Here is a 27,778-nt window from a genome sequence, read left to right on the forward strand (position 1 = left end):
AGGCACTCTTTGACCAATGTAACCTCTAGCCCTTATCTTGCAAATTTCAGCCATCATCCTTCATTTTACTTCCCCTATTGGCCGAACCTTAGAGACAAGAAAAGAAAGAAAAATTTCTCCAATTTCACCTTGATTCCAAGCTAGAACTAGTAGGAAATCAACCTCCAATCCAAAACCAATTCATAGGAAGTTACCACAAGGAAAAAAAGTGGGCTGGAGTGGAGTTATTTTGGGAGAAAGCAAGCTGTATTTTGCTGCTCATCTTGAGGATTGAAGGTATTCTTGGTTGAGAGTTACTTTATCTCCTTAATCTTGCATTTGGTGAGAGTTTTGGCTTGTTTATAGAAGGTTTTGTGGCTGATCTTGTAGTTTTAGGTTGTGAGCTGTTATATTCAGTTTTTATTGGTTATTTCTAGCTTTTGTTGAGTATTTCTAGCTTTGCTATGGAGTTGTAAATCTGCCATAAAGATTTTCCAGCTTACACATGCAATTTTGGTGTTACTTGAGGAATTTCTAGCCTTGTTTGTGAATTTCCAGCTTTGATAGTGAATTTTCCAGCCTAGGGTTTAATTTTCCAACTTGAGTATGTGATGGTTATATGCTATGTACAAGCTTGATTTAGTGGGTTGGTGGTCTGGTATGTATATGCTTGATTTGAGCTTGTTTTGTAGTGAGAATGAAACCTTGAAAATGGCTGAAAATTAGGGAAAATAAGGGGAAGTGCTGCTAAAAAATTTTCCCGCAGGAGACCTTCAGCAGTCTTGGAAAATCTGTTATATCTTGGTGTAGAAAATCCAAATTGAGTTCCGTTTGTTGCATTTGAAACTAGACCCACAGATCTTTTAACCATGTAAAAATCAAGGATTCGTTCAACTCCTATAAATACCAGCAAATTTACAAATTTTCTTGAAAAACCATGACTGTTCTGTTTTACACATGAGACAGTAGTGATTTTGAACTGAAAATTTGACTAACTTACGAGTTGAATTTCATGAAGATGTCTTCTAAAATCTATTAATACTTTGAGTCTATTTTCTATTGGTGTAAGTTTTGTGCTTTTTTGACCTATGGAACTCAAGTTATATTTTTTCAAAAAATGTCGCCAAAGCTGGAAAATTTTGTCAAATGAATTGAGTGGAACTTGAAAAATTTTGAGAAAACTTTTCTAGGTCTTAAACTTTAATTGGTGTGATTTTGGATAGTTTTGTGGCCTTAAACAAGTGTACTCCATAGCCCTAGAATGCACTTGGACATTCTTCGATTGGCTTTCAAGTTTGTCTTTGAATTTTGTGTTTTGAGGGGCCGATTTTAGATAGGCGTATGGCTCATGATTAAGGCTAAAGTGAGCACCTTATTAACCTAAGTTTTGAATGATCGGACCATGACATCTTGTCTTGGTTACTTTTAGGATTTAATGGTGGGAGCGAACACAACCCAGAGTCGAACGTTTAGCTTTGGTTTACTTTAAAAGGTGAGTGTTCCTTGCATGTGTATGCTTTAAATGACAATGTGAAATGTTGTGAATGTTACCGGAATGTTAAATGCTTTCCAATGATTGCTAAATGGATTTTCGATAGGCGAGTGTGTACTTTATCGTACTCGACTCAAGCAAAAGTGAATTTTCAATGATTAAATGCTACTTGTGCATGAATGTAAGCCTTTTGGCTGAATTGGACCCTTGCCCTTCGTTGCCAGTCGACTCAAGCTAGAAGTAGACTCGGTCGGGCAGCTGGTGACCCTGGGACAATGTTTGGTATACTCGAATATTACCACGAAGTCTGGTGGAGAACTGGTCAGTGAATTCAATACAATGAAATCAATGAATGAATAACATGAACACCCAAGGAGTTTTCACTTGCAAATGTTTTCAAATGACGGAGGAACAAGGGAAATGGTCGGTGACTGAATGACTGAATGAATGGCTCCAAGTGAGCACGTATCCTTCTAATGAATGAATGTTTATTTCTTGAATGACTGTTTATTATTGTGCAAAGTGTTCAAACTGTTAAATGTCATACTTTCATGGTTTCTCTACCTGATTGCTTGTTTGGGTACTTCACTAAGCTTTTAGCTCATTCGGTTAGTTTGTTTTCCTTATAGGAGTGGAGGCCCGAGAAAGTAGGCATGAACTAGGGTGTATAAATTTCATGTACTTGTACTTTTGTAGATGAGACGTATTTGGAATCTTTGGAAATGTAATCCTATGCTTTACTTTTGGATTGTAAATTAAGTTTGAATTACTAGTTGGAAATGGAACTTTTATATTAACTTCAAGGCTTGAAAGACTATTTCAAGAACGTTAGTGAGTGAGTCCTGACGAGAGCTGAACAGGCGGTTCGCCAAACCATTGGGTATGCCATAGGGAAAGGTGGGGTCGTACTGAAATTCGACAAATCAGAATGACTGAGCGAAGTTGCCAGAAAAAAAAAGGTTTCACCAAGACTTGCAGAGTCATATATCTGGTATGCTTTGAGTCTAAATGAACATGGTACCAATGGGAATCCATGTATCAGCAAACAGTAACTGGATGGCTCGAAATTACGTCAACGACACTTGCCTTATTTTTCCACCTATCATGTCCGGAAAAATTGCACATTTCATCCCTAATGTTTAAGATGTTAATCAATGTCGTCCATAAAATTTCATGCAAAACACATTTTATCTTTGTAATTTTATAATTTTGACCAATTTCATCCTTAAAGTTTCATGGGAACATGTTTCATCATCATAGTTTCACAAATTTGGCTAATTGAGGATAATTGATGGATTGTCAAGCAATTTAAATGGAATATCGTCACTTGACCATAGCATGCCTATTAGTAAAAAAAATATTGGATCAACAAAAAGTTCATAAATCTTTTCTTAATTCACTTTCTCATTTTAGTACCAAAAAAAATCTAAGAAATTTTTAGCCACCATTACTCTTTTCTTAATTACAATCGAGCAAGATGATTCAAAGAAAATGAAGTCGTGGAAAAGAAACAACCCCACTATAATCAATTGGAGAAAAATGTCAAACAACCCCATTACAACTAATTGGAAAAAAAATATTAATGCGAAAGAAAGAATGGTTTGGATTGACATTATTGCAAAATTTTATTTTGTTGCATCATATACATGTTTTTCAATCATCTATTTATCTTTCAATCTACTTGTTTTATCTCAAATAAATCATATCACAATTAAAAAAAAAATAGATAGTCTCCTATCAAAAAACACTTGTTATTTTTGTATTTTAATTCAATAACTAATTAAGTATTAATAATACAATTACTAATGGGACGTATGATGGTATTATGTCCAAATTGGTTAACAATCATTTAATTGTCCTCAATTGGTAGAATGAAACTATGCGGATGAAATGTGTTCTATATAAATTTTAGGGACAAAATTGGTCAAAATTGTAAAATTATGAGGATGAAATACTTTTACATGAAATTTTAGGGATGAAATTGACTAACACCTTAATATTGTGGATGAAAAGAGCATTTTTCCCGGTCCTGTTATCCATCATTCATCAATAGAATCTATTTCATTTTCCCCTTCAACAGTACCATAATTCAAAACCAAAGCTTGAGCTAATTTTCTCATGAGAAATAAAAATAACAGACGGGGCAAGTCCTTATTCCAAGGTGCCTAAGGAAACTTTAATAATTGAAACTGAACCATAAAATTAACATAATTCAGATGCTTGGGAAAAAAAGTTTTCTTTTCTGGGTCTTTCTTTGAAAGAACAGATGGACTTGAAGGAGATAGCTCATGAAAGACATGGTGAACAAGTCTAGACAACTATAGTAACAAATGGTGGCCGGAGCGGTAGCTTGATATTGATATTTGAATAATAATAAAAAATATTTTAGATTATTAAATTAATACTACTAAATCAATTGTTCATGAAAATCAGCACATCCAACTGTGGATAAATCTTGAGCCCAAATATGACACCAAATTTCTGAGTTTATACTGGGAAATTGAAACTCGAAACTAGGTACCAAAATATGGAATTATGTGCAGCTGGTCTTTGAATTTTTCCTTTTTTTTTTTGGGATTCTTTTATTAATCATCAGTGAAAGCTTTACAAAGAATGTTATCCTCCTATATAACATAACTGCGTATTAAAAACAAATGAAACGAAATACAAGAAAAAACTAAGGGTGGCATGACCACATTTGGTATATCAATGTTCATATTTGTTATTTTTTGTGTCTGTATTCGTTACATTAGTTTTAAATCCTTGATTGGACATTGTATCGCTACATTGTATAGTTTACATAACATAGATTAGATTTTCTATTTTTACAGACATTGTATAATTATGAATATAGGTTTTATGCACTTGTTTACTGAACTATTTTATCAACACACAATTTGTTTTCTAATTATAATTCTAACAGTCGCTACTATTACGAAAAAATAATTAAATGGGTCCAATGTATGAGTCCCTTCTTGGAGGATGTTGTATATTTAATAGCCAAATGGCTGTTCAGTAAGCCACAAGTTCACAAGTGAATCCATGGTCTGAATTTATGGTTCTCCATGTGTAATTGAGTGTCAAACTGGTATTAGAAAAAATATTCAATGATGTTGTCTTTGACCTAATGCCAATATTTTTATTCTAAAATATAATGTTAGCATAGTAAAATATTGGTTTAAATCATTTGCTTCATACATACTCTAGGGAAAACAAGAATCATGCAGTTTCTTAATCTGGAATGAAACACAATTTTTGTCATACGAGACCAAGTGCTCGTTGCTTGCCAAAAATCGTATGCCCCAACTTCTACATGAATTATTAAAGTAATACTAGTAAATTTCTTAAAATCAGCACGTTCAACTGCTAACGTTGTAACTTGTTTTAAGGGATAAATCCAGAGCCCAAACCTGACGCCAAAATTCTGAGTTATACTGGGAAATTGGAACTCGAAATGAGGTACCAAAATTTAGAATCAACAATACAACGTTCCCTATACACGTGATTCTCGGCTTGCATAAAAAAAAATTATCCAATTTCAGTACTATATAAAGTATATATTTTGGCAGACTCGCACGACCACCATTTCTAGTTTTCTAGCATTGCAAGCTAGCAGGTGCTAGGTTTACCTACCTTATTTTCTGTACCAATTAGTCAATCTTAAATCTTTCAGGGCAAATATGGTTACCGTCGAGGAAATTAGGAGGGCTCAACGGGCCGAAGGACCGGCGACGATCTTGGCTATTGGAACCGCTACACCACCAAATTTTGTTGAGCAAAGCACTTATCCGGATTACTATTTTCGCATCACTAAGAGTGAGCATATGACTGAGCTTAAAGAAAAGTTTAAGCGCATTTGTAAGCATAAATCCTTATTCTTTTTCTCTTGAATCTGTTTGATTTCTCATACTTCTATTTCTTTTTTTTTTCTTTTTCTTTTATAAGAAAATCTCGCAAAATAGCTGGTTTTTAAGCGGAAATTTTGCACGTAAAACTTGGCCTAGAACTTGGTATCTTCCTACATGCTTCACAGTGTAAGAATGCTTAAAATACGTGGCCTTGAATACTTTACTCAAACCATCAAATGATATTGGTTTCATGTTGAAACTCTCGAAAGAAAGGTAAATCTTTTTTCCTATTGTAACACAACTTTTCCTACTATTTAAGACAAACTATTCTAGTTTTTTCTTGGCAGTAAGACTGAGGTTTTTCTCAATGATTGAGAAATATATGCATATTGTAAGCTTAATAGTAGCTTAGACATTTTGAGGATCCATGAGTTTAGTTCTATGAGGTGTTTGAAGCGTTTGTTTAATTAAGAAAAATGAATGACAATGAAGTTTGGTGAAATGTGTGTGTTAGTGTGTTTGGGTATGTGAGGAAGAAGAGGAAGTATGAGAAAAATGAGACGTGTTTTGCATTTAAACATGTTGACTTGAATATGCGGGGGTAATACGTGGGTATGAGGTCGCATATATAGACAAACTTGAAAACAAGCATAAAACACGGGCTGGGTCACGTTTTGACCTGCATTTTGCCCAGAATGCATGAAGATACACTAAAATGCGGTCTGAAAATGACGGTAAGGCCGTGTTTTTGGTCCCCATTTTCAATTTTCTGCAACTTTATGCAGAAAATCTGCACTTTGTCAACTTTCATGGGCAAAACCCTCATTTTGGAATATGCAATCTAGGTCACTCTATTGCTAAAATAATCAATTCACTTATATTTAAAATAATCTAAACATGCATTCCAAGCCACTATAACACATCAAAAACATAATTATTCAAATTGAGAGATTGAGTTCTTTGATCTTCCTTAGCTTCATTGATCTCACAAAGTGACTTTGCCTTCTTTCTCAAGCACAAATATAACAAACATACTTTAAAATAAATAACAAACATAAAAACACTCTTCAATGAAATAAAGTAACACAAAACATTGGATTGCCTCCTAATTAGCGCTTCTTTATAGTCAATAGGTTGACTATTTCACCTCATTTTTCAAGAAGGTTTTATTAATGACTAATCCACCATTTTAAGTCATGGTGAATCCACGAATGGTGGTCAATAGCAAAGGCCACATAATCAAATAATAGTAGAGATAGAAGAAACTTACCTATCTCAAGTGTTTCAAGGAACGTTGGCATATCCTTCTTGGGTGATAATATCCTTAGAACTTAGTTCTCTAAAATACTTCTCAAGAGGGATTGAATGTGAATCATTCATGCTCATCTCTTGAGGTTCAACATTAGTTTTAAAGACATAATTATGTGAAATGGACAATTCCTCATTGAAACATGAATTAGATCCATTATTTTGATCAAAATGCAATCCACTTTCACATACAACTTTTCCACTATTCATAGTAAGGTCGATTTGCATGTGATTAGAAGAAATAACTTCACACAAATAACAGAATTGATTTTCAATTCTACCTATGTGAGAAGCTAATTCATTTAATCTATCCTCAAGCATATCAAAGCAGTCGAAAGTCACATGAGCTAGCCTTTTAATTGCTAATTCCCAAAACAAAAGTACATTAGCTAACCTTTCAATAGCTAACTCCCAAGATGGCTTTGATTCAAATTGGACAAATTCATATTGATAATCATAAAAATATAGAGAATCATTATATCCACATTGATTATTCCAATTACAAGCATAAGAATTACCCCAATTAGAACCATATTGATCAAAATAAGGATTGAAATGCTCAAATTCGTCAAAATAATCCATATTTTGTGCTTGCATATATGTATGAGTAACATGATAACCTTCACACAAGTCACAACTCATATGATTAGAATTGAAAGCATTAACATTCCTCTTGCATTCAAACATATTTGTAATGGTGTCCAATTGAATTTTTAATGTTATAAAATCAAGTTTAACCTTTAAACTCCTTAAACCATCTTCCAAAGACATACCTTCGTACCCCCTTTGGTTATCTCTATAGTTGTAGTTTTGAAAATTGTAGTCTAATGCCCAACTTTCTTCTTTCAAACTTTTATCCACTTTTGTTTACTATCTTCCTTATAACCTAAAAATACTTTCAAACAATTTCAAAAGAAAGATTAGTTAAGAAGAATAGCTTAAAAGGCCCAAACAAAAGCAAGATATTAAACACAAAATAAAAGACTCAACAAGAACATAACAAACAAGACACTTGATACGATGAAAATAAGAAAAACTAATAAAAATGTCTAAACTAATAAAGTTGTTCTTAGCACCAATATTAAACCAAATCTTTCCTAACAACAGGGCCAAAAACTTGACGAGATTCTACCCTGTACTAAATTTTAATAAAACCTAAATACCCCATTTTCTACGAGTATACAAATCGTTTATCGAATACAGGGTATTAGGTGTCGATCTCACAGGAAAAATTGTCAATTACTGATGGTTTTCGAATTCCTTTATTATTAGACTACCACAAATGTAAAAGATTAAATCTACATTGCAAACATAAAATAAAAGTAATAAAAATAATAATAAAAATCTCCTTAAGCTATGGAATTTCTCAATACTCTTGCAAGTGAAATTACCAATTAATTTAATGTTATTATCTTAGCTAGTTATGGTGTAAATACCTAATGTGTGTGAAATCTACTCTCGTAATGAATCAACTATACTTGTAGTTAAGCCATGCCTACTCTTGTGGTTATAAAATTAATTACAAGTTTATTTCTTCTATGAAATTACATGGAACAAACCATTAAAGTCATGAAGGTACACCTCTACTCTTGTGAGTATACTCCCTAGATTTAGCACCTCCTTGAACTAGTGTCAAATCTCAATTTTTATTGTAAGCTTAACACCTTTAAGATTATCACAATTAATAGCCAGTTAATCATGATTAGATAAGCAAAAGTGCTAAATAATTTGTTCAAAATAATATCATCAAATAACCAAGTCAATATCACTAACAAAATATAGAAAGTTTATCTATAATTCTAAGCATAAACTTTAGCAAAACATGAAGAGAATGAAAGAAGAGACCATACTTGTATTATAGCTAAATATAAACTCAAATACAAAAGAGAAAGTGATAAGAGAGAAGTCACCCTTGTCACATAAGTTCTCCTTAATTCTTTATCCAAATCTAACTACACGTACAAGATAGATAAACTACACTAACTGACGGGTATTTTACATACGTGCAAGCTAAAAAATACCGAATTACACCCGTTCACTGCAAGTATACAGATCAACTAGTAGTTTAGGGTATATATCGGCTCGATCCCACAAGAAAGAGTGAACAATTACCGGTATTACTAAAGCTTCTCTATTATTTAGACTATCAATAAATTATAACAAATTTAACCTACTGAAATTATACAAAATGACAAATGAAAGCTCCTTAGGTTGTGGTATCCCTAACTACTCATGCAAGTGCTATATTTGGATCATTGAATACTACATCTAGGCTAATTATGGTGTAATTTCCTTATGCATTTGAATCCTACTTTCGTAGTGAATCAATTATACTTATAACTAATCCATACCTATTCTCATGGTTATGAAATTAGTTACAAGTTCATTTCTTCAATGAAATTACATGAAATGAATCACTAAAAACCACATAGGTGCACCTCTACTTTCGTGAGTGTACTCCCTATGTTTAGCACTTCTTGAACTAATGTTAAATCTCAATTTTCATTGCAGAAATAACACCTTAGATAATCAGAATTAATGGTACCAGATTAATCATGATTTAAAGAGCCAAAGTGCTAAATAACTTGCTCAAATCATAGCAGTTAAATAGCCAAATGATAAACACTAACAATCATAGAAAGTTCAACCAAACCCAAGGCATAAACTTTAGAAACACATAATAGACATAAATTCCAGAACTTGCATATTAACTATATTCACCAACTGTTGCAGGAAATTTGTCTCCCAGACCGGGTGTCCCACAAGAAAATTTGCCGGAATCATCAGGTCCTTCTTTAACTATTCATCAATCAGGGGTGGCTGACCGTAATCCCAAACAAAAAAGGACAAAAGGTTTGAGGGCTAATTTGCAAACCGACAGAATTTTGCGCTCACGGTCAGAGACATCTTCCAACAACTCATTCCAGGTTCTTTCTCATGATTAATGGCATTTTTTGGAATATTAGAGGAGTAGCTAAAGCACCTAATCTACGAAGATTAATCAATTTAGTACGGACACATCATTTCCAATTTGTTGTGATTTGTGAGCCAAAGTTAGACGTATCTAAAATACAGACCATTCGTCTACGTCTATTATTTGATTACGTGCTTGTTAATTGTTCAAGTGATATTTGGGTGTTCTACAATAATCCTATCCTTTGCTCGATTGTTGGTAATTCTGATCAGCATATTTCTCTACATGTACAAAGTCCCCTAATTCCTTCTCCAATAATTATGTCCTTTGTCCATGCTAAATGCTCAGTTGACGAGCGGCGTGACTTATGGTCCTCATTGTTAGCTGATAAGCCTAGTTTTCTTCCTTGGTGTATTGGGGGTGATTTTAATGTTATTGTGGCACCTCATGAAAAAAGGGGAGGTCGTCCATTTGCTATAACAGAAGGAGTGGAATTTCTGTCTTTCATGGAGGAGGCTGGAGTATTTGATGTTGGCTTCTCAGGACCCAATTTTACATGGTCAAACAATCGACGAAGTAGAGCTCGGATTTCAAAGAGGTTAGACAGGTTCTTAGTCAACGGGGCATGTCTGGATCTTTCTTATAACATTTCTGTCCTTCACTTGGCTAGACATCCATCTGACCATTCACCGTTAAAGCTCTCATTTGTTGCTCAATCAGATGCTAAGCCGCGTCCATTTCGATTTTTGAATGTGTGGACGACTAAACCACAACTCTTGGAGGTGATAAGCCAGGCTTGGAATCAAGATGTCAATGGATCTCCGATGCGTGCTCTATGTTCTAAATTATTAGCAACAAGAAAAGCTATTCAGACATGGAACAAAGAACACTTTGGAAACGTGATCGATAATATGCGATCTGCGGAAATGGCGGTGCAACGGGCAGAAGAAGTAGTAGATCAAGATGATTCCGAGGAGTGCCAGATTGAACTCAAAAAGGCTCAGGCGGAGCTGAGACATGCATTATCAATTGAAGAACAATTTTGGAGGCAAAAGGCCAGGGTGAAATGGCTTCGACAGGGAGATACCAATTCAAAGTATTTTCATGCGATAGTAAGACAAAGACGGGCTCAAGCTATGATTTATCGTATCAAAAAAGCCAATGGTGTTTGGGTGGACAATGAAGCTGATATAGCAAGTGAAGCAACCACCTATTTCTCTAAACTTTTCTCGGATTCTTTGGGATCATCTGCAGATATGCTACACCTAATTCCACCTATGATTTCGGGAGAGGCTAATGTGAAGTTGGAAGAAATCCCTTCAATTGAAGAGGTTTTTAGAGTCCTGAAGGCAATGGATGAAGAAAGTGCTGCTGGCCCAGATGGATTCACGGGAAAATTTTTTACTTTTGCATGGCCAGTCATCGCCCAAGATGTCTACAAGGCGGTACTCAGTTTTTTCTGTGGAGCAGAACTTCCTCGTTTCATCACCTCTACTTCAATTGTTCTAATTCCAAAGGTGCCAAATCCTCAAGATTTTTCTCAATTTAGACCCATCAGCCTATGTAACTTCTTCAACAAGCTATTATCAAGGATCTTGGCAGACAGAGTGGCGGAAATATTGCCAAAAATTATTTCTCCCCAGCAGACAGGATTTGTGAAGGGTCGTAATATAACCGAAAACTTCCTACTTGCACAGGAGGTGATATCGGGTATGGCGAAAAAGAATAGAGGTGGTAATGTGGTTATGAAACTAGACATGTCTAAGGCATATGACAGAGTGGCATGGGGTCATATTATCAATGTTCTGAGAAGGTTCGGTTTTGGTGAGAGATTCATTGATATGGTTTGGCGACTGATTTCTAATGTCTGGTTTTCCGTCATTATAAATGGATCCTTATATGGTTTTTTCAAATCTTCGAGAGGACTCCGTCAGGGTGACCCATTATCACCAGCATTATTTATTATAGGGGCAGAGGTGTTATCTAGAGCACTGAATAATCTTGTTATGCAACCAAGATTTGTGGGTTTCAAAGTTCCATATGGATGCCCGTCTATTACTCACTTGGCATTTGCGGATGATGTTCTTATTTTTGCAAATGGATCCTCATTTTCCCTGAAGGCTATCATGAAAGTGTTAGATGATTATCAAAGATGTTCGGGCCAATTAATAAATGTACAAAAAAGCTGTTATATAGTTCATCCATCTGTACCAATGGCAAGACGACGGCTGCTTGATCGCATTTCTAGGTTTGCCCGCAAGTCATTTCCAGTACGCTATTTAGGGTTTCCGCTCTACATTGGAAGATGCAAATCATCTTATTTTGGAGAAGTTTGTCACGCAATACTAGCAAGGATTCTGTCTTGGAAATCAAGGTTACTTTCCTTTGGAGGAAAAATTATTCTAATCAAGCATGTATTATCATCAATACCAGTTCACCTAATGTCAGCTGCAGTTATTCCCAGTTCGGTGTTAAAAACTATAGAAAAGGCATGCTCGGCATTCCTGTGGGGATCCTCACCCGAGGAGTCGAAGCTTCATTGGATAAGTTGGCCTCAATTGTGCTATCCAGTTGAGGAAGGGGGAATTGGATTTCGGAGATTATGTGACGTCTACATAGCCTTTTCCTCCAAGTTATGGTGGAAATTCCGAACTGAATCATCACTGTGGTCAACCTTCATGAAAGCAAAGTATTGTAAATGTCTGCATCCTTGTCAGGTAGAACTCAGGCCAACGGATTCGGCAATTTGGCGAAGGATGATCAATGTGAGCAGACAAGTGGAACTCTCAATATTATGGGTGGCCAAATATGGGGCGTGTCATTTTTGGTACGACAACTGGTTGGGGAGTGGTGCATTGTTTCTAAAGGTTCCGGTTATCCCAAATTTGACGTTCCGAAACTTCGTAAGCAACGGCCATTGGGATTTGAACCTGCTTTACCATACATTGCCAAAGGAAATTGCTTATTCCATTTCAGAACAAATGGCCCCAGAAGAAGGAAGTATAGCTGAAGTCATTTGGATGCCCACAACAACTGAAAATTTCTCTCTACACTCAGCTTTTGGGGATATTAGGCAGGCCCGACCCACGTCTATGGTATTTGCTTCCATTTGGCACCCTCGGATACCTGTGAAAGTTTCATTTTTCATGATGAGACTTCTTCTGAGGAGAATACCGACACCGGATAAGCTTCGTAAATTTGGTTTCCATTTGCCGTCAAAGTGCTTTTGCTGCACTGAGGCTTCTGAGGAGTCTATTGAGCATTTATTCTCCAATGGACACATTGCGTCATTACTTTGGAATTATTTTGGAGGGTTATGTGGAATAAAATTCTCAGGATCTTTTCTACGAGCACGCATAGTAGATTGGTGGTTGTTTCACAGGATTCTGAGTTACGAAGGCTTATTTGTCGTATTCTTCCTAGTGTAATTTGCTGGCAGATTTGGAAGGCAAGGAACAAAGCAATGTTTGAGGGTGTCCAGATGCAATCATCAGCCATTCGCCAAGCCATCTTCTCAGAAGTCCAATCCATGGTAGGAATACATTTTAAACAACTGATAAGACTACAATCTTTTTGTCAATTGTATGATTGGTCAAATGCACCTGGAGGTACAGTTGTATATCAAGGTATCCGCTGGGAAACCAAAGAGACAGGGAGGTATACTCTTAACACGGATGGATGTGCTAAGGGTAATCCAGGAATAGGTGGAGGTGGGGGCATACTCCGGGATTCCACTGGATTGCCAATGATTGGTTTTTCGGCATATCTGGGAGAAACTACATGTCTCCGTGCAGAGGCTTGTGCTCTTCTTATTGGTCTTCAGATCTGTATACATAAGGGTTTTGGAAACATATGTGTACAATCAGATTCATTGGTTTTAATTGGGATCATTCAACGTCGTACTCAATGTCCGTGGAAAATTCGAAGATACGTCAACCAGATTTGGCAGTTATTAGATGATCCATCTAGATTCACGCACTGCTATCGGGAGGCTAACACAGTTGCTGATGCTTTATCTAATGTGGGTATATCTCATCCAGATAAACAAATTGAGATTTATGACACCTTCAGTACATTCCCAAGGTTGCCTCGTGGGGCAATCCGTTTGGACAGAATAGGGATACCTTCAATTAGAAAAATGAGGATTATGTAAGAGGAATATTTTGTTATAAAAAAAAAAAAAACTATATTTAAGAATCCAATACAAAAGATAAAGAGTTGGAGAAGAGATAACCCATGTCACTTGAGCTTCAACTTCTCTTTCTTCATCTCCATTTTCATCCTAATCTAGCCATTATACAAGAATGGATGAACTACACTTACTACACTATCCTACACTAAGGAAATGGAAGAACTACATTTCTGCACTCCTCAAGCTTCTCCCGTATATTTCCCCCTTCTCAGACCACCCAAAATGTCTCTGCATATAAACTGCTTAAGAGCTCCATTTTTCCAAGTCAAATTCCACATTTTGATTCCCAAATCTCAACTTTGTTAGGATAGTCAATAACAAATGTTTTTGACTTGAAAATAAGCCACCTTGTCTGCCCTTTTGTCTTCTGAAGCATGTGCACCGAATTCTCTTGCAACTTATAGCTGGAAAGTGGTATGAACACAAGAGAATTGACTGAGCAAATTGATAAGTGACTAATTTACGTAATAATTGTATGACATTTCATATTATTTTTAGTCACTTTGGTTATATTATTGGAAGAATATGAATCATTTTGGCTATAATTGGTGAAAAATGCTTTTGTTCAATTAAATGAGGTTTTTATCACTTTTTACTTGGATTTTGTGTTTTTTGACAGTTTTGACACATTTTCGTATTTCGGCTATAACTTGAGTTACAATGATCGGATTTGGATGATTCTTGAACCCATTTGAAGATAAGAGATAGATCTACAACTTTGGTGAAGACATCTGAATCCAGTTTGAAGGTTTTTCAGGTCAAAAAGCCGAAGTACAGAGTCAATTGCTATTGGTAGAAACTGGAACAAGGCATGGAGCAGGGAAGGGTATTTCGGTCATATCTCAGCCTACACAGATCCAAATGAGGTGATTCTTGATGCATTGGAAAGATAACTCAAAAGGCTACAACTTTCATGTTTTAGACATGAGCTGGTTCAGCCTCTAACATCAAGAAACGATCGGTTGAAGTTGGGCCAAAAACAGAGCAAGTGATCCACACTCGGATCCACTATTCATCCGAACCCTCGGCTGTTTCTGGGTTAGTGGATCCGAGCTCGGATCCATACGGATCCGAGGCACTGTAGCAGCTCGGATCACTGTAGCAGCCCAGATTTACTGTAGCAATCCGGCCGGAATTTGGCCGGATTTGTGGCCGGATTCCTGGCCGGATTGTGGTCAGAGAAGTCTGCTTTTTACGCGGAAAACTCAATTTCACCTCCACCAACTCACATGGGATGCTATACATGTGAGAAACATTCCCAGCTGTAAAAGGGAGATGTAATCCTCATTTCTTGACCACCTTTCATCATAAAAGAGCCAAATTCATTGCAAGAAGGAGGGGAGTAGATAGAGAGATTGGAGTTCATAGCAGAAAATAGAGAGAGACATACGGGAGAAGCTGGAAGTTGCAGAAATGTAGCTCTTTCATCTCCTTAGTGTTAGTTTAGCTTAGTATAGAGTAGTGTAGCTTTTCCATTCTTGTTTATTATCTAGATTAGGATGAAGATGGAGGATGAAGAAGGCAAGGAAGAAAGCTCATGTGACAAGGGTTGTATTCCTTCCAAACTCTTTATCTTTTGTATTTGATTCCAAGTTTAGTTAATATACAAGTTCTGGATTTTGTGTTCATTATGTGTTTCTAAAGTTTATACCTTGGGTTTGGTTGAACTTTCTATAATTGTTAGTGTTTATTATTTGGTTATTTGACTGCTATGATTTGAGCAAGTTATTTAGCACTTTAGCTCTTGAAATCATGATTAATCTGGTACCATTAATTGTGATTATCTAAGGTGTTGTTTCTGCAATGAAAATTGAGATTTAACACTAGTTCAAGAAGTGCTAAACATAGGGAGTACACTCACGAAAGTAGAGGTGCACTTATGTGGTTTTTAGTGATTCATTTCATGTAATTTCATTGAAGAAATGAACTTGTAGCTAATTTCATAACCATGAAAATAGGTATGGATTAGTTATGAGTATAGTTGATTCACTACGAAAGTAGGATTCAAATGCATAAGGAAATTACACCATAATTAGCCTAAATGTAGTAATTAATGATCCAAATATAGCACTTGCATGAGTAGTTAGGGATACCACAACCCAAGGAGCTTTCATTTGTTATTTTGTATAATTTCAGTAGGTTTAATTTGTTATAATTCATTGATAGTCTAAATAATAGAGAAGCTTTAGTAGTACCGGTAATTGCAATCTTCCTTGTGGGATCGACCCTTAATACCCTATACTCGCTCACGATTCGTATACTTGCGATAAATCGCGTGTGGGGTATTTAGGAGTTTATAAATGTAAAACTTGATTAGGATGAGCTTAATTGTATATGTATACTCCGCGCACGTCAAGTTTTTGGCGCCGTTGCCGGGGAAGATTTGGCAATATCGGTGTGAAAAGCAACTTTATTAATTTAGACAATTTCACTTGTTTTTGTTGGTTAAGTGTCTTGTTTGTTTTGAGTCTTGTTGAGTCTTTTATGTTTAATGTCTTGTTTTTGTATGTTTAAAGTCATCTATTCTTCTTGACTAAACTTGTTTTTGAGCTACTTTGAGAGCATGTTTAGGGGATCAAGGAGAGTAGAAAACAGGGGAGGACAATGCTTGAGAAATGGAGGTTTGGCAATGGATGGTTACCAAGTGCAAAGCTCCTTCAACAGAGGTAACCAAGAATTTACTGAATGTATGTCTTTTGAAGATGGTTTAAGGTGCTTAAAGGCAAAATTTGATGTAATTAAGTTACAAGTTCAAATGGACACCATGATGCATGAAATTGAGCAAGGGAGGAATGCTAATGCTTTTAATTCTTATCATGTGATTTGTGACTTGTGTGGAGGTTATCATGCTACTAATACATGTATGCAAGCACAAAATGTGGATTATTATGATGAATTAGAGCATTACAATCCTTGTTTTGATCAATATAGTGCTAATTGGAGCAATTCTCCTGCTTATGGTTGGAATAATCAATGTGCATATAGTGATTTTGAAAATTTTTATGATTACCAACTTGAAAGTGTCCAATATGAATCAAAACCATCTTGGGAGTTGGCAATAGAGAAGTTAGCTAATGCACCTCTGCCTTGGGAGTTAGAAAGTGAACCATTAGCTAATGATTCTAATGCATTTTGGGAGCTAGCTGCAAAAAATTATTCTAATCAATTTGATTCAGCAATAGAAAAGCTAGCAAATGCAACTTCTGACCGTTTTGATAGGATTGAAGAAAGGTTAGATGAATTAGCTTCTCACTTTGGTGATATACATGAGCAATTGAATGTATTGTGTGAAGTTATTTCTTCTAATAATTTGCAAAATGATCCTAGCATGAATGGTGGAAATGTTGTATGTGAAAATGGATTGCATTTGGATGAAAATGATGAATCTCAATTATATTTCAATGAGCAAATATCCATTTCACATGATAATACCTTTGAAACTAACTTTGAGTCTCAAGAGGTGAGTTTTAATGACTCATTTTTCACCCCTCTTGAGGAGTGCAGTGAAAGTATAGGTTCTAAAGGTATTCCTGCCCAAGATACTCTCATGACATTTCCTTTGGTAAGTTCTCAAGTGGTGCATATTCAAGGTAATATCTATGAAACACTTGGGATAGGTAAGTCACTTTCATTTCTCACATCATTAGATCATGTGGCTTTGGCTATTAAGTCACCTTACAATGATCCACCAAGGCTTAAAATGGTGGATTATTCGTTAACTAAGCCTCCTTGAAAAAATGAGGTGATATAGTCCAGCTATTGACTTTAAAGAAGCGCTTATTGGGAGGCAACCCAATGTTTGTTTAAGTTGCTGTTACTTTGGAGTGATTTTATGTTTAAAGTATAAGTTTGAGTAATTTTGTCATTTTTCATTTGTAGGTTTTGGAAAAGTGACCAAATGAGGCAAAAAAGGCAAAATTTGATCAAAGATCTCAATACCTCAAATTCAGTAATTGTGGTTTTTGATGCATTAAAGAGGTTTAGAATGCATGTTTAGATCATTTTACATGTGCGTGAATGGTTTATTTTGACATAGAAATAATCTATGATGCATTTTGGGAAATTGGGGTATCATTTGTAATTATTCAAAAGTTGAATTTCTGCTAAATTTTGCAGCAGAAAACGCGTTTTTCAATGAAACGCGCCACTGAATCGCGTTTTCATAGAATCGCGTTTTCAAATCTGCGCCTATAATTAAGAAAACGCGCCTTCAAAACGCGACAGGAAGTCGCGTTTTCTACCAATTCGCGTTTTCCAGCCTGTTCAGAAACCAAAAACGCGCCTTCAAATACGCGACTTAAAGTCGCGTTTTCTCACGTAGTCGCGTTTTCAATGCTGCAAATTTGGTGAAGAAACGCGACTTCACAAAACGCACCTTGAGGCGCGTTTTCTTGAGCCGCGTTTTCTGAGCACAATGATCTGACCTCGGATCCTTTCAAAAACGACCTCGGATCCTTTTAAAAACGAAGGCTTGGATCACTTTTCAACTCTACTTTTCTTCATGTTGGCTTGTTTTTAGTAAGTTTTAGTTCTTCGATTAATGTTTTTGTGTGTTTTGTAGGTGGCAATGGTAAGAGTTCATGCAAATGATCTCAATTGCAAGGGTGTTTATATTAAGGCAAAAAGGGAGTTTTCATGTTCAATTACTGCATTTCATGCATTTAAAGTGTTTCATGTTTAAGTTATATTCATGCATGATCATGTTAAATTTGAATTTTATTCAAAGAACATGAAGTAGGTTGAATGTGGAAGGTTGGCCAAGCAAATTTGGAGGAAAAACTGCAGAAAACAGCTTTTTCTGCAGCAAATCCGGCCATAAATCCGGCCAAATGTTGGCCGGATTGAAGGCCGGATAGTCAGGGGAGAAAAGAAAATTTTTTCGGAGCTACTGCCTAATATCCGGCCGAAAATCCGGCCTGAAATCCGGCCAAAAACTGGCCGGATTGTAAAAAAAAAAAAAAAAAAAAAAAAAAAAAAAAAAAAAAAAAAAATCCACTGTAGCAAATCCGGCCAATAATCCGACCGGAAATCCGGCCAAAAATTGGCCGGATATGCAACAGTAAAAAAAAAAAAAAAAAAAAAAAATTTTCTGCCCAGAATCCCTCCAACAATCTCTCCACGAATCCCTCCAATTTCTGGCCGGATTGTGAACAGTAACCAGCGTAAGATGAAGCCGTTTCACGGATTCCTCACAATTTTTCTCCCTTCTTCTTCAACCTACACACACACTCACACCTCAAACACACACCACTCACTAAAACACCACTTTTCACCATTTAATCTTCAAATAACCTTCACCAAATCACTTTCTCCCATCTTTTAGAGTGAATTTCATAGTACATATTCTTTCAAAAACAACTCTAAAGTGGATTCAACCTTACCAATAGTTAGGGTTGTACTTTCTTGAATCACTCAATTGAGGTCATATTGGAGTAAGTTTCTTGGGGGTTTTCACATCATATTCATCTCTAAACATCACCAAACCACCTTGAGGTAACAATTCTTCGCCTAACTTTGTTATTTGAATTTTGCCATGAATGAATATTTTCTATTTTTAGGCAATTTTTAATATGTGAAGTTAGGTGCATTTATTTCAGCTTATTGATGCTATTGGTGATTGTTAGTGATAAATATATTTTGTGATTTGCATTTATTGTATTTATTTGGTGAATTCTTGCTAGTTTTATGCTTAATTTGGCTTGGTAACGAAGTTGCATATTAAGTAGCCAAATGTAGCATTTTAATTAGCTTAGTGGGAGTTTTTGATATTCATGTGAGTAATTTAGATTATCTAATGAATGAAAAGGTGCTTGATTGAATGATTTTGTGAATTCTTAGGTAATTCTAAAAGAAGAGGTGAATTGAAGATGACCTTAATTGATGAAATTCATAAATGCACTTACAATTTTTGTGGTTCAATAGTTTTTAGTATTTCATGAATTCTCACGAAGGTCATGTATATTTTGGTTTGGTGTGTTTGCCTCCATTTTGAGATTACTTTTGTACTTGAGGGGATTTGATCATTGATAACAAAATGTATAAATGGAACTTATTTTGTTCATGATTGTGGATTTTTTGTGTGAAATTAGCTTCCCTTTGCTTTGGATACTAATGCTATATTTGATTAGCAAAGATTAGCTCATTTCATGTTTTTATCCCTTGAACATTGTATGGTTCCACATGCTTGATCATTTTTCCTTTTTCCTTGAATTGCATGATTTTGTTGATTGCAACCTTTTATTTTTAAGAAATTTATTTGTTTTGATTTTGTCTTTTTCAGGGTGCAATAAGTGAACTCTCCATTCTTTCTCAAATACGATTGGAAATTCATCACTTGGACATGGATTCGGATTACGCAAGTTCAATTGAGCAGTATTTTCTTTTACTCCTTATTTATTTTCCTTTTCTCACATTGAGGACAATGTGAAGTTTAAGTGTGGGGGAGGAAAGTATTGAACTTGCATTTACTTGCTAGGTGATGATATTTTGTGGATTTAAATGCTTAGAAATGTTGGAATTGTGTTTGAATTATTTGCCATGTGGATAATTTGATTGAAATTGGTTGTTGGCAGGGAGTTTTCTTCCATTTATATGGGGAAACTCCGTCAAAATTTTTCTAACATCTTGTCCAATATTTCGCTATGGCCCAAAAGTTCTTCAATTTTTTCATTTTTATTTCAAAAAGGGCCAAAGTATTCCAACCTTAAGTGTTTAATTCTTCAAATTGTTGAAATGTTATATGTATTTTGGAAAGTTTAGTCCTCATTTAACTTGGAAATGGTTATTATGCAATTAGGATTTTTACATTTTAGAAAGTATATTCGGTAAAGTGAGGAAAATTACGCCTATAATTTTACATGTTTAATGAAATTTCTTCTCTTTACTTAATTTTATAAATAAGTGATTGATATAGTTGATAAAAGGTTATACTCCTCCTTTGATTATTTCTATATATATTTTTTTTCTATGAGGGAAAAATAAAGAAAAAAAAAAGAAAAAAAAAGAGAAAAAAAAGAAAAGAAAAGAAAGTAAATAAAAATTGTTCTACTCCAATGATTCACCTACCGAGTAACCGGGGGTTGGCATCTACAAATGTCGACATTCGCGTAAAAAGGTACTTGAATTAAGAGTATGCATTAGCAACTTGAATAAGTGAAATGTTGAGTAACCGGGGATCTTCACCTAAAAGTGTCGATTTTCGCGTAAAAAGGCATTCTCACTAATTAAGTAAAATTTGTGTGAATAAATCCCTCTTAGTTATAGAATTTTGAGAAAAAGATGATTATAAGGAGGAGGAAGGCTATAAATTGACTATGTGATTTACTTATTTGTAAAATTAAGTTAGGGTAAGAGATTAAGTTTAACTTGTTGAATTTAGGGTATAATTATCTTTTCTTTACTTGATATTATAAGTATTTAGTGTGAATTGAATAATTGTATAATGATTATTTTCCAAGTCTTGAGTAATTAAATTGGACAAAGTGCATATATTGTTTCACCTCTTGAATCATTGCATTTGATTATGTGTGAATTGCTTGAGGACAAGCAATGATTTAAGTGTGGGGGAGTTTGATAAGTGACTAATTTACGTAATAATTGTATGACATTTCATATTATTTTTAGTCACTTTGGTTATATTATTGGAAGAATATGAATCATTTTGGCTATAATTGGTGAAAAATGCTTTTGTTCAATTAAATGAGGTTTTTATCACTTTTTACTTGGATTTTGTGTTTTTTGACAGTTTTGACACATTTTCGTATTTCGGCTATAACTTGAGTTACAATGATCGGATTTGGATGATTCTTGAACCCATTTGAAGATAAGAGATAGATCTACAACTTTGGTGAAGACATCTGAATCCAGTTTGAAGGTTTTTCAGGTCAAAAAGCCGAAGTACAGAGTCAATTGCTATTGGTCGAAACTGGAACAAGGCATGGAGCAGGGAAGGGTATTTCGGTCATATCTCAGCCTACACAGATCCAAATGAGGTGATTCTTGATGCATTGGAAAGATAACTCAAAAGGCTACAACTTTCATGTTTTAGACATGAGCTGGTTCAGCCTCTAACATCAAGAAACGATCGGTTGAAGTTGGGCCAAAAACAGAGCAAGTGATCCACACTCGGATCCACTATTCATCCGAACCCTCGGCTGTTTCTGGGTTAGTGGATCCGAGCTCGGATCCATACGGATCCGAGGCACTGTAGCAGCTCGGATCACTGTAGCAGCCCAGATTTACTGTAGCAATCCGGCCGGAATTTGGCCGGATTTGTGGCCGGATTCCTGGCCGGATTGTGGTCAGAGAAGTCTGCTTTTTACGCGGAAAACTCAATTTCACCTCCACCAACTCACATGGGATGCTATACATGTGAGAAACATTCCCAGCTGTAAAAGGGAGATGTAATCCTCATTTCTTGACCACCTTTCATCATAAAAGAGCCAAATTCATTGCAAGAAGGAGGGGAGTAGATAGAGAGATTGGAGTTCATAGCAGAAAATAGAGAGAGACATACGGGAGAAGCTGGAAGTTGCAGAAATGTAGCTCTTTCATCTCCTTAGTGTTAGTTTAGCTTAGTATAGAGTAGTGTAGCTTTTTCCATTCTTGTTTATTATCTAGATTAGGATGAAGATGGAGGATGAAGAAGGCAAGGAAGAAAGCTCATGTGACAAGGGTTGTATTCCTTCCAAACTCTTTATCTTTTGTATTTGATTCCAAGTTTAGTTAATATACAAGTTCTGGATTTTGTGTTCATTATGTGTTTCTAAAGTTTATACCTTGGGTTTGGTTGAACTTTCTATAATTGTTAGTGTTTATTATTTGGTTATTTGACTGCTATGATTTGAGCAAGTTATTTAGCACTTTAGCTCTTGAAATCATGATTAATCTGGTACCATTAATTGTGATTATCTAAGGTGTTGTTTCTGCAATGAAAATTGAGATTTAACACTAGTTCAAGAAGTGCTAAACATAGGGAGTACACTCACGAAAGTAGAGGTGCACTTATGTGGTTTTTAGTGATTCATTTCATGTAATTTCATTGAAGAAATGAACTTGTAGCTAATTTCATAACCATGAAAATAGGTATGGATTAGTTATGAGTATAGTTGATTCACTACGAAAGTAGGATTCAAATGCATAAGGAAATTACACCATAATTAGCCTAAATGTAGTAATTAATGATCCAAATATAGCACTTGCATGAGTAGTTAGGGATACCACAACCCAAGGAGCTTTCATTTGTTATTTTGTATAATTTCAGTAGGTTTAATTTGTTATAATTCATTGATAGTCTAAATAATAGAGAAGCTTTAGTAGTACCGGTAATTGCAATCTTCCTTGTGGGATCGACCCTTAATACCCTATACTCGCTCACGATTCGTATACTTGCGATAAATCGCGTGTGGGGTATTTAGGAGTTTATAAATGTAAAACTTGATTAGGATGAGCTTAATTGTATATGTATACTCCGCGCACGTCACAAATTGCAGAATTTCGGCCAGAAAACGCGCCTTTACAAAACGCGTCTAAAACTCGCGTTTTGTGCACTCGCGTTTTCACTTTGTCCTTACTTCAAATGCGATTTCCTCCATGATGCAGGCCGAACTGGCTTTTGTGCAAAACCCCAAAGTTGTATATATTTGAGTTAGCTTTCCAATGCTTCAAGAATCATCCAAATCGGAGCTTTGTAGACTGAGATATGATCAAAATACTAAACACTGGTCGGAACTCTGTTTTCCACTTTGGACAGCTGAGTTGAATTTCGGTATTTCAACTTTTGGACTATGAAAACGGATGCATTGGACTTTGATGTCTTCATACCAAATGTAGATATATCTCTTAGCTTCAAAATGGTACCAAGATCACCTTGATCCGATCATTGTAGCTCCTGATATAGTCAAAATACGAAAATGTGTCTGAGTTGTCAAAGCTGACTTTTCTTGATTTTTGTCCTCAAATTGCATTTCTTCCTTTTACACTTCATATTTTATTTTCCCCACTTTAATCCATCTTCAATCATCCAAACATCTTCTCAATGCACTTCATTTGATGATTGAATCATTAAACCTACAAAATATGAAGTTTTTACCATAAAAATCCATAAAATGCAATGTTTAGCCACTTTAACATAAAATGTAGTTCTTTACCAAAACCTTAGTTATTTTAGTTATAAAACTAAATAATCAAACCAAAATTAACTAATAAAACACACTAAAAATACGTAAAATAAACCCTTGTCACTAACTATGTTATACTAATGAACTAAGAAAAATTAGTGAATATTATATTTTAGTAATGTCTCTAGCCTTCCAAAGTAGTGAAAATACGTGTTCAAACCCCCTATTTATAGATGAATTCAATCTCCAAATGAATTGTTAAATTTCATGTAAAATACTTCTTGAGATTCCCAAAATATTCTTCTACAAGTCTCTATACTCTTCATTATAGTTACAGTCAAAATTCTTGCAGGAATTGAGTTGTAAAAAGTTGTGAAAAAAATATATCAATTGGCTATACAAGTTGCACAACTTTCTTGAGAATGTACAAGGTCAATATGCAGTTGTAAGGTCACGTATTTCACCCGCGTATTGCCTCCCTTATAAGTTTGCACTTTTCTAATTAGTCTTCAACTGTGCTCTACTTTTGCACTAATTCAGCTGATATTTTCTCAATGATGAAGGCTGGATTAACTCTTGTACACAACATGAAAGTTGCAGTCCTTTGAGTTAGCTTTTCAATGTATCAAGAATCATTTAATTTGGAGCTCTGTAGGTTTTAAAATGACCAAAATATTCCTAACTAGTCAAAACTCTATTTCAACTTTTGACAACAAAAATGACTGACTGTATTTCAACTTTTTAATAAAGAAAACTATATGCTGAATTTTGATGTCTTCATAAGAAATGTAGATTTATGTCTTAACTTCAAAATGGCTTCAGAATAACCTCAATTCAATACTTTTAGCTCAAAATATAGTTAAAATATCAAAAAGTGTCAAAGCTGTCAAACATTTCTTTTTTAATACTTGATTGCTTTTCATACTATGATACTTTTATACTGCATGTTCACTTTAAATCATCAGTAATCATTCAAATATCTTCTCAATTCACTCTATATGATAAAAAATTCACTCCATAAGTGATAAAAAATGCATTTTTTCTCACTTAAACCAAAATTAGTTATAAAAATGACTAGAACACACCAGAACCAAATAATAAAGAACACTTAAAACACACAAAATATACACTTATCAGGGACCACATGAAGAAAACAAGAAAGAAGCAATGCATTTGAAATTTTTCACAGCTCGCATACTTATTCTTGTAGGTATCTGGAATTCATTGGACGTCGTCTCCTTATTTTAGTCATTTTCCTTTATTAATTTTGTTTCTTTTTCTTGTTGGTTTAGAACTTCTCTATTATAAATATAGACGTGGTAGGACTTTGTTATTTAGACTTTTGCCAATTATTATCAAAAGTTTTTTTGGTTTTTTCTATCATTTTCTCTCAAGTTCCTTAAGGTTCTTGTGAATTATTCGAGATTTGATCGTGAATCTTTCTCTTTGTTATTCGAGAATCGTGTGTGAAATAATTCCTTAAACGTGCTTCCACGTCGATTGATCTAAACAGAAATTCTCATTTTCATGCTTTTGGCTTATTCCACAAGCCTCAAGTTGTATGATAAAAGAAACATGTTTGGGCCAGGTCTGCCGAGTGTGTGCTTGTTATTGTACCATATCCACGCAGAAATGACTAAAATATGTGAAGCTATATTTGAAATTGTAATATAGAGATTTGCATGTTATTTTGTTGTATAAAACTTTTGTGTTTGCATATTTCGGCCGCTAAATTATGTTGCTGATTGAGACGCATAATATGTGGAATTTCACATTTAAGAATTAAAGGTCAGAATTTGCTTCCCTTGTGGTCAAAGTTTTCGTGTCAGGATGTGGTGATTTCTTGATTCGGTCATTTGCAGAAGCATAGAGTAGACAAATTTGTAAGTGCACTTTCTTGATGGAAATAAGACATTGCGCCGACTAGATGAAACCCAATTTTCCTATATCATCACTCTCATTTTACATTTTAAATTTCAATTTTCAATATTTTGTAACTTAATCTCTCATGTTTGCTCCACTTAAATCTGATCAGTACAATGTTAGCAAAATTAATGGAATAGAGGATCATGCAAAATAATAAAATTGTTCTGAAAGTAGTCAAAAAAACGTTATCATTGAATTACAAGATCCTCAATTCCATTAGTTTTGCTAATGATGGTATCAATTGGATTTAAATGAGACAAATATGAGAGGTTAGAGCGCAAAATGTCATAAATTAAACTTTAAGATGCAAAGTGAGAATAGAGTATAAGTTGGAGAGTGCAAACTTCCAATTTTTTAAAAATGTTTACTTTTTATCGTAGGTGAGAAGACCATGATTAGGAAGCGGTACATGTACCTGACTGAGGAAATTCTGAGGCAAAATCCCAATATTTGTACTTTTATGGAACCCTCACTGGATGCAAGGCAAGACATGATGGTTGATGAAGTACCAAGACTGGGCAAAGTAGCTGCCCAAAAAGCTATAGAGGAATGGGGTCAGTCCAAGTCCAAGATCACCCATCTTGTCTGCTGTACCCTAAGTGGCGTGGACATGCCTGGAGCAGACTATCAGCTGGCCAAGCTACTGGGCCTCCGGCCATCGGTGAAACGGTACATGATGTACCAACAAGGTTGTCATGCTGGAGGGACGGTTCTCCGGCTAGCCAAGGATTTGGCCGAGAACAACAAAGGTGCCCGTGTCCTTATCGTCTGCTCGGAACTCACAGCAATTTCGTTCAGGGGTCCGAGTGATAAGCATTTTGATAGTCTTGTTGGTCAGGCCCTGTTCGGAGATGGGGCAGCCGCGGTCATAATTGGTGCTGACCCGGTTCCTGGAGTTGAGCAGCCCTTGTTTCAGTTGGTCTCAGCCTCCCAAACTTTTCTCCCTGATAGCCCCAATGCTATTGGTGGCCATCTTCGTGAGGCTGGGCTTACATTCTTTCTTCTCAAAGATGTCCCAGAATTAATCTCAGAGAACATTGAAAAGATCTTGGAAGAAGCATTTGAGCCTCTTGGCATTTCTGATTGGAACTCAATTTTCTGGGCTGCGCATCCTGGTGGGCGTGCGATTTTGGACAAAGTTGAAGAGAAATTGGCTTTAAATCCTGAAAAATTACGTGTTAGTAGGTATGTGCTAAGTGAGTACGGAAATATGTCAAGCGCTTGTGTCTTCTTTACTCTTGATGAGATGAGAAAATCTGCAGACAAGGATGGATTCAACACCACAGGGGATGGTTTAGAATGGGGTGTGCTCTTTGGATTTGGACCTGGACTCACTATTGAGACTGTGGTCCTTCACAGCGTCACAATTTAAAAACATCATGCTTGATTTGTTCAATATGTTTTAATATTTGTATTATCAATGACCAAAACAAAACTTGTACTATGTATTTGCATTTCGTTTGTAGCTCTGAATACCAAGTATCTATTACTTGGGTTGGATGACCTTCGAAGGCTTAAAGAAGGTAATGTTATAGTCAAGAAAATAAGGGTTGGATGGCCTTCATATCATATTTTATGCATTTGTTTCTGTTTGTAACCGTCATTGTTTCGATATTTTAACAGCAGGACTCGGATACAGATTTTATAAAGTATAAATTCTTATATGAAAAACGTATAAATTTATAACGCAATTCATGAAGTGGGAATAAGATCAAACATTAGTGTTGGACTCAACCCTTTTGTTATTGTGTGCATAGCATGTGTTCTAAGGGACATAATGGAAAAAGACATCATAATATATCATCTTGATCTATCTTTAATTTTAATTCATTTAGACAACATTAAGTTTTTTTAGTTGACCTTAATCTACACATGCAATAAAATTCGTTTCCACCTTAAATTTTGAATTTAACAACATATGTTCAAAATTGCCTTCTACATGTCTGATTTTCGTTTGAAGTCATCTCGAAGTGAATTTGGACTCTATAAAAAGCTAGCTTT

General features: G+C 35.3%; 1 protein-coding gene across 1 annotated transcript; it reads left to right on the forward strand.

The window, feature by feature from the left end:
- The first annotated feature begins 5,065 nt into the window (after positions 1–5,065).
- On the forward strand, positions 5,066–27,326 carry LOC113724344 (chalcone synthase 2-like). The gene is made up of 2 exons (XM_072048381.1): positions 5,066–5,329; positions 26,158–27,326. Exons 1-2 carry the CDS (start codon positions 5,152–5,154, stop codon positions 27,147–27,149), a joined length of 1,170 nt encoding a protein of 389 aa, XP_071904482.1. The 5' UTR covers positions 5,066–5,151; the 3' UTR covers positions 27,150–27,326.
- The last annotated feature ends 452 nt before the right edge of the window (positions 27,327–27,778 follow it).

The sequence above is a fragment of the Coffea arabica genome, chromosome 5e (assembly GCF_036785885.1).
Source record: "Coffea arabica cultivar ET-39 chromosome 5e, Coffea Arabica ET-39 HiFi, whole genome shotgun sequence".
Lineage (NCBI taxonomy): Eukaryota > Viridiplantae > Streptophyta > Magnoliopsida > Gentianales > Rubiaceae > Coffea > Coffea arabica.

Bases quoted from the DNA above. Each gene is read 5' to 3' on its own strand.
- LOC113724344 (XM_072048381.1), top strand. From the start codon at position 5,152: ATGGTTACCGTCGAGGAAATTAGGAGGGCTCAACGGGCCGAAGGACCG. The intron at 5,330-26,157 runs GTAAGCATAAAT...TTTTTATCGTAG, and splicing joins AGAAAAGTTTAAGCGCATTT to GTGAGAAGACCATGATTAGG.